General features: G+C 34.5%; 2 protein-coding genes across 2 annotated transcripts in view; one reads left to right on the plus strand and one right to left on the minus strand.

Moving 5' to 3' along the window:
- Positions 1 to 2,183: 2,183 nt before the first annotated feature.
- On the minus strand, positions 2,184 to 4,296 carry HELRODRAFT_157540 (hypothetical protein; the record flags this gene model as incomplete). Its single annotated transcript, XM_009026048.1, has 5 exons — positions 2,184 to 2,294; positions 2,825 to 2,936; positions 3,089 to 3,207; positions 3,586 to 3,654; positions 4,249 to 4,296. The coding sequence occupies 5 exons, from the start codon at positions 4,294 to 4,296 to the stop codon at positions 2,184 to 2,186; spliced, it is 459 nt and encodes a 152-aa protein (XP_009024296.1).
- Positions 4,297 to 4,594: 298 nt separating this feature from the next.
- The window catches only part of HELRODRAFT_157541 (hypothetical protein), a gene marked incomplete at both ends in the record, with an annotated part of 5,603 nt that continues 2,081 nt past the window's right edge, over positions 4,595 to 8,116 (plus strand). Inside the window, 11 exons of the mRNA XM_009026049.1 lie at positions 4,595 to 4,678; positions 4,764 to 4,853; positions 5,096 to 5,177; positions 5,328 to 5,432; positions 5,837 to 5,955; positions 6,051 to 6,169; positions 6,546 to 6,609; positions 6,708 to 6,779; positions 7,108 to 7,252; positions 7,433 to 7,558; positions 7,967 to 8,059. Of these exons, the coding sequence (XP_009024297.1) occupies positions 4,595 to 4,678; positions 4,764 to 4,853; positions 5,096 to 5,177; positions 5,328 to 5,432; positions 5,837 to 5,955; positions 6,051 to 6,169; positions 6,546 to 6,609; positions 6,708 to 6,779; positions 7,108 to 7,252; positions 7,433 to 7,558; positions 7,967 to 8,059 (1,099 nt within the window). The remainder of the gene's footprint in view (positions 4,679 to 4,763; positions 4,854 to 5,095; positions 5,178 to 5,327; positions 5,433 to 5,836; positions 5,956 to 6,050; positions 6,170 to 6,545; positions 6,610 to 6,707; positions 6,780 to 7,107; positions 7,253 to 7,432; positions 7,559 to 7,966; positions 8,060 to 8,116) is intronic.

Below are 8,116 nucleotides of genomic sequence, written 5' to 3' on the forward strand. Positions count from 1 at the left end.
ACACACACACACACACACACAAACTTACACACACACTCATAAACAAACACACACATACATGTTAACATATTATTATTAAGAACAATTTGTTAGCGCTAATCAAAACTGTTTCACAAGCTCTAACGTTTTGAAGAACTGGCTTGTCATAAATTCTAGTGACATACCATTCAATGATTTGAACGTAAAAACTGCAATTTTGAGAACCATCCATCCTTTTTTTATTGCCAGACATTCCTCTCTATCATCCATTTATCGTCAGCCAGTGAAGCTCGTTCGAGATAGGTGTCACGTGATCAAATCATAAGCCACCAATAGCAAGTTTCGCAGCTTTGGTTTTTACTGACTGAAGTGTCTGGTAGTTTATAAAACAAGCCGTTGCAATAATCTAAATGAAATGTATCGAGGTCATGGACCAGCGTTTCCAATCTTTTTGGTCTATCTAGTGATTGCCTGATTCGATACATGCTCCTGAGGTAGATAACACTCGAGACACAATTCATTTTGACGTAGTTCTTCATTGAAAATTTGCTATCCGGCAGAACACCCGAGTTGGAGGCTATGTTGATAAATGGTATATCAGAGCTGAAATCACTCTTCGTCAATTGCTGCCATGTTCCGACTGGAAGCAACTGAGTTTTGCATTCGTTTAGCTTTAGCGAGTTTGATGACATCCAACGAAACATCTCTGATAAACACCTGATAGGTCTGTCAACTTCAAACTTGAATGAACTTGGAGGGCCGGTGATCAGTACCTGAAAATCATTGGTGATGTCTGACGTGTACAACAAATGTATGTATGTATGTATGTATGTATGTATGTATGTATGTATGTATGTATGTATGTATGTATGTATGTATGCATGTATGTATGTATGTATGTATGAACCCATAATTGATTTGAGCTATAGGGAAGTAATAATCATATCCGGGTTCAGCTTTAATCTATGTATGTATGTATGTATGTATGTATGTATGTATGTATGTATGTATGTATGTTTGTTTGTTTGTTTGTATGTATGCATGTATGTATGTTTGTGTGTATTTTTTTCATTTATCATAAATTTAAAATTTTGTCATTTATCGATTATACTTTTTTCTAAACTTTTTCCTCTTTTTGAGGTATGGTGGCACACACACGCACACACACACACGCACATACACACACACGCGCGCGCACTCACGCACACACACACACACACGCACGCAATGCATGTAAATACACCTGTTTCAACGTATAACCAGCTTGGTGTTGAGAGTACATATTGAAAGCACACACACGCACACACACACGCACGCACACACAAATAATAACTAAATACTTACTCCAGTACTTAAGAGATATTTAAAAGGATCATTTAAGCAGCAGTATCTAGACGGCATCTAATTACTTTAGAATGATACTAAAAATGATATTAATGATATTTAACGACAAAAAAGCTGCATTGTAAATCATCATATATCTTTTAAAGTGCAGTACAATCAAACCGCGCACACAATCCACTCACATCAATCCTTCAAAACTTCTATCCACTCACTTCAATCCTTCAATCCACTCACTTCAATCCACTCATTTCAATCCTTCAGAACTTCAATCCACTCATTTCAATCCTTCAAAACTTCAATCCACTCATTTGATAAAATGATAAAAACGAAAAAATTTGTAACCAGTTTACTGAGTACGTTAATATCTTACCATTAACCAAGTAAAATACATCAAATAAGGACGGCTTAGCCCTTAACATACCTTTCAAGTACTTGTAGACGGTATCTAAATACTATCTAAATACTTCATTGTGACCAAGTGTTTTAGAAGCACTGCATATCACGCAGTTTGCATGTTAGAGGCGTGATAGGCCAGGTCAAGGCCAGGTGTCTAAACCACTACGCCATAAAAGGACAAGGATCTAATTTTAATAATTTATTCCTTTTTTGAAAAAAATGAAACAGTTTGAAGGATGAATTTCTTTAAATAAAATAAACCAAACGAGGAAAAGTTGAACGAAATAATAAGCAACAAAGTAAGCCAAGCCACAACCGCTAATATATTTATTTATTAAGTGCACACACACACACGCACGCACACACACACACACATACACACATACACACACACACACACACACACACAAAGTGACGAAAAACCTCATAAAAAAAAGATAACAAAACTGAAAACAAAAAGCAGGTCAAAAACCCGGATTTCCGGAGTAGAGAGTGAACGGTGGGACGACTGTTTCCGGTGGCAGGACCGTGTTGTCCGCTATGGCGCAACAGTCCTTCAACACGCAACGACGACCCTGGCGATGATGACGTCATTTTTTATGATGATGTCATCATCGGTGATGATGATGATATCGCTGACGATGATGATGATGATGATGATAACGATGACATGAGGTCGTATTTGTGACAAAACATACAAACATACAAACAAACAAACAAACAAAACATTAAAACAAACACAGTTGCATACAAACAGATAATCGAATAAATACACAAACAAACAAAACATACAAACAATCAGAGTTGTATACAAACAGATAATCGAATAAATACACAAACAAACAAAACATACAAACAATCAGAGTTGTATACAAACAGATAATCGAATAAATACACAAACAAACAAAACATACAAACAATCAGAGTTGTATACAAACAGATAACCGAACAAACACACAAGCAATCAACCAAACAAGCAAATAACCAAACCACCAAACAAACAAACGCAATTGCAAACAAACAAATAAACGAAAAACTACACAAACAAACAAACAAGCAAGCAAATCACCAAACAAACAAACAAACAAACACCCAAAAAACTAACAATGACGCAGTTCTTCCCAATGTGAACGAACGAACCAATATGGGCAGCATTGATCACAGAGTCTTCCTCAATGATAACGTTATCTCCAATTTGCAGTGGGAAAAATGCCACGCTAAAAAATACACAAGCGTAAACACACACGAAACGAAACAAATTTTATTTGCTTCTCAATATTCAAAAATACATACATACATACACAAAAACACACAGAAACACACACTCACAAATACACACACACAAACACACACGCACACACAAACACACCCTTTACTAAATTTCTTGAAGGGGGGCCTGACAACAGTCCTCAACCCAACAATACAGTGCTTGCCGATGCGAACATTCGCCAAGTCACCTCTGATTATGCAGTTGTTCATTATTATCGTCTGTTGGTTGATGGGAAGAAAATATGTGCGTGTGTCTGTGTGTGATAAACACACACACACGCGCGCACAAACATAGACACACTACTAACACATAAACACACTATACACACAGGCAAGTAAATATATTGTATATCTATGTACTTGAAGAGAGAGAAAAAGAGAGAGAGAGAGAGAGAGAGAGAGAGAAAGAGAGAAAAAAAAGAGAGAAAAAGATAGAAAGAGAGATTAAGAGGAGAAAATTAAGTATCATTGTAAATGCACACCCTGCACCACGCATACATACACAAATACACATGTGTAAATAAATAATTAAATATATAATAAAATCATTAAAAAAATGTCATTTATTCCACCCAAGAAATGACAAATATATGACACCTTTCCATTAAGAACAATGTTCTGACTACCGCAGAGGATCGACTGTCGACTGACCTTATTTCCCGAAGCCTGATTGGTTGGACCAGTAATTAGTATTATAATTATATTTTTAATATTCATAACTACTAATTAGTATTGTAATTGGGCCAGTAATTAGTATTATAATTAAATAATTATATCTTTTATATTCACAATACGTCAATATAAAAGGCAGTACTTTACTAGATTTAGAAAGCCATTTAGAATAAATTTATTTGAAGATTAAATTAAGCATTAGAATCATTTAAGGTTTAACCAAAGGTTTTTAATATCATGAAATTATTCAAGTTCACTAGTCTTTGTTTATTATTTATTTTACTTTTGATATAAGTTTGAACTTTAAACTATGATTTCTAATTGGACATATTTTCAATTTTAATTAGCTCTCTAATCCTGTCTGAAATCCAATGATATGACTCACTAACCACTAAAATGTTGGCCCCAACGTGATTATGTATAGTTATATCGTCTGTCTACCCTATCAAACCGATTTACTAAAACTTTCTTTCTTACTTACTAAATAAAAAATGAAAAATAAATGGAAAAGCAGAGCAAGGTGTAGGCAGGAATGACAGAAGTTTTTTCATACAAATCAAATTTAATTTGAAAAAAAAAAATTCTAACAGTTTCAATGTATTCAGACTTGTCATAAAAAATATCCTGAAGCTCCATTTTTTTCGTCAAAAATTTATAATTTAGTTAGAGAATTAAAATTTATTTAAAGCACTAATTATTTAAAAGTGAAGCTTGTAAAACTATAAGTTAATTTAACTGAAAAATATATTTTTAAACATTTGATTTTAATTAAAATGTTTGTTATACAATTATATGTATATAATTTCAAAAAAAATATAGTATAATTACAAAATAATTAAACTATTCACTAAAAAGTCAACATTTGCATTTTTTATTTAGAAAAATAGAAGTCCACTTTTAAGTCTACTTCTTTTTTAAACGTCAATAAACTAAAATGGCCGTTGCCAGATTGATTTTTGCTGTCATATTTTTAGTTCTAGGTGGCGCACGCGCCGTAAAATATAAAAAAGGCGATCAGGTAAAATTATTAAATAAAATTTAATTAAAATGTCACTATTTATTTCGGTGATTTTGATTGAATTACTGATTACGAAAAAATACAGGTAGTAGTTTTTGCCAACAAGGTAGGTCCATACTACAATCCTCACGAAACTTACCACTACTACCAGCTGCCGCTATGCAGGCCCCACGAGGTTTTTATTATTGCTATTTTTTTTATTTTTTCTTTTTGAAATTATTTTATTTAAAAAATATATCTTATAAGTATTTACTGTATATAATTAAATTATTATTATAATATAAAGATTTATAAACAAATAATATATATAATTAAAATATGAATACTTATTCAAGCAACCACACATTTATTTATATGCTCAATTAGTGACTCATTATTCAATCTGTCCATCCTTCATTCATTCATTCATATACATAGGTAAAACAGAAAGAATTGTCACTGAGTGAATTACTGGATGGAGATAGGATGGCTTACTCTGATTATAAGATCAACTTTCAAGGTTGGTTTGGTTTGATTGGCTAGTTGGTTTTGGTTGGTCAGTTGGTTGGCTGGTTGGTTTGGTTTGGTTGGTTGGTTTGGTTGGTCAGTTGGTTGGCTGGTTGGTTTGGTTAAGTGGTGAATTAGTAATATATTTTCTATGAAATTGTAGAAAGTGACAAGTTAAGGACATTGTGTACACTAAAACTGACCGAGTCCGATGTTACGAAGCTAAAAGATGCCATAGAAGACCTCTACTTTTTTGAATTTGTAGTTGGTATGTGTATGCTGTTTTTCTTATGTGTTATTATTATTTGGTTTCTGTTTTTGTCTTCCTATTAAAACTATCCACACACACGCACACAAACACACACACATGCATGTGTGTGTGTGTCCAACTTAATCAATACTAATCTACTCCATACTCCATTATTTATTTTTTTTATTGCTATTGATTCTCAGAGTGGTGTTAAAAACAACGGACACGCACACATACATACACACACACACACTGCATGTGAATACACATAAATTCATGCATCACACATACACATTGCATCTGATAAACTTGGAGTTTTTTGCATTCTAACCCTGTCACTGCCAGGGAAGAGCCAGGCGCCTTACCCATTACACCACCACTACATCATTAATAATATACAATACAAATACAAAATACCTCAGATGAGATACCAGCTCGAGGTTTTATTGGGCACCTTCTGGAGGGGGGTATAGTACCCCATACGCACGAACTCAAGCTCTACCTTCATCATTATTTCTACTTTGAGTTTAACAATGACGAGGTTTGTTGTGGTGATTAGTATGATGATGATAACAACATCAATAATAATAATAATAATGATAATGTTTTGAATGCCTGTTAAAAAAATAACCAAAGATCATATATATGAACATATCAACGAGTGATGAGGAAGGAAAGCAGATTAAGCTGGATGACGTCAGCCAGTTCCCACTCGTTGTCAACTTCACTTACTCAGTTAAGTGGACCATGTCTAAGTTAGTTGATTGATTGACTGATTGGTTGGTTGGCTGGCTGACTGACCATTTTGCTGATTGGTTGGTTGGTTGGCTGGTTTATTGATTGATCAATTGGGTGATTGATCAAGAGAGTGATTGATTGGTTAGCATTTGGTTAGACGTTTTTATTGCATTCATTTTATTACAAAATCTCTGCCTGTATTGCCATTTTTAAATTGTGAACCCCAGCAAGCTGGATTGCTATTAACCATCATTAACTCTTAACTCTGGAGTTAACTTTTAATTACTTAATTGAATCAATTATTGACTTAATTGTTTCATTCATTCATTCATTGATAATTATAAATTTGTTTCTATTCCATCACTTATAAAATTTTTTTCTTCATTCCTTCAGTCTTCAGAGAGACGAACGAATGAAGAAGATGAAGGAGAGTGGGTTTTTCCCTGTCACACTTGAAGTTTGCTCCCTATTATTATTATTATTATTTATTATTATTGATTATTATTATTGATTATTATTATTATTATCGCTTTTATTATCATATTTATTGATCAGATTCATTGGCTCTCCATCATAAATTCCATGATCCTTGTCTTTTTACTTATTGGATTTGTGGTCATCATCATGGTTTGTTGATGTTGTTCGTTCGTTCGTTTATTTGTTGTTTAGCTTGTTGTTATCATCATTTTAGTAGTTTTTGGTTATTTCGTGTTGTTTGGTCGATTGGACTAACCAATCAGACAACTTGTCAATCATTTTACCCATCTATTAAAATTTTTACCAGCCCACTAATCGATCAACCAGTCAACAATGATTCGTTTAATCAATCAACAAATTACTCAACTAACCAGCTAACTAACCAACCAACCAACCGACAAACAAATCATTCAATCAATCAAACAACCAACCAACTGACAAGTCAACCAATCAGCCAATCAATTGACCAATCATGCAGACGCGCATATTGAAGAAGGATTTCGCCAGATACAACCTGGAAGATGATGACAACCTGGACGCTGATGACGACAACGGATGGAAAATTATACATACTGATGTGTTCAGATTCCCTGCTTATAAAAGTCTCTTCTGTGCTATACTGGGTTCGTCTGTTCGTTCGTTCGTTTGTTTGTTTGTGTTCCATTACTATGGATTCAGGTTTTTATTTTTTTGAGAAAATTTTTTCATAATGTATTGTTTAATGGTCTATTATTTACCAACACACACACACACACACACACACACAAGTACACGCACATACACACACACGCACACACACACAGGTGTTGGTTGCCAGTTCCTGATAATAGCAACAGCCATACTGATGATGGCTTTGCTGGGTCTGTTCAACGTGCACAGGCATGGCTCCATCAATGCTGCCTCTATCATTCTCTATGCCCTTACGTCTTGTTGGTTGTCTCTCTGTCTGTCTTGTCTATTGTCTGTCTGTCTGGGTTATTGTCTGCCAGTCTGGGTTTTTGTTTATCTGCCTGTCTGGGTTTTGATCCGTCTGTCTCTATCATTCTTTAAATTCTTACGTCTTGTTAGTTGTCTGTCCGTCTGTCTCTCATCTTTTATGTTCTTACGTCTTGTTAGTTGTCTGACTGAGGTTTTGTCTGTCTGTCTGTTTTTTGTTCGTCTGTCTGGGTTTTTGCACAATAATGTTGACTCTATCATTTTCTATGCTCTTTTTGTTAGTTGTCTGTCTGGGTTCTTGTCTGTCTGTCTGTCTCTCTGTGTTTTTGTCCATCCGTCTGCGTTTTTGTCTGTGTGTTTGTGTGACTGTTTATGTGTGCAACGAAACTAATGTTACCCAGGCATCTCAGGGTATGTGGCAGCCTGTATGTTCAAGAAGATGGGCGGTGAGAACTGGGTGTGGAACATCAACCTTACATCTGCGCTCTTTGCCGGTTTCTATTTGTTGTTGCTGTTGCATGTATGTGTGTGTGTGTGTGTGTGTGTGTGTA

This window comes from Helobdella robusta (genome assembly GCF_000326865.2).
Source record: "Helobdella robusta unplaced genomic scaffold HELROscaffold_45, whole genome shotgun sequence".
Lineage (NCBI taxonomy): Eukaryota > Metazoa > Annelida > Clitellata > Rhynchobdellida > Glossiphoniidae > Helobdella > Helobdella robusta.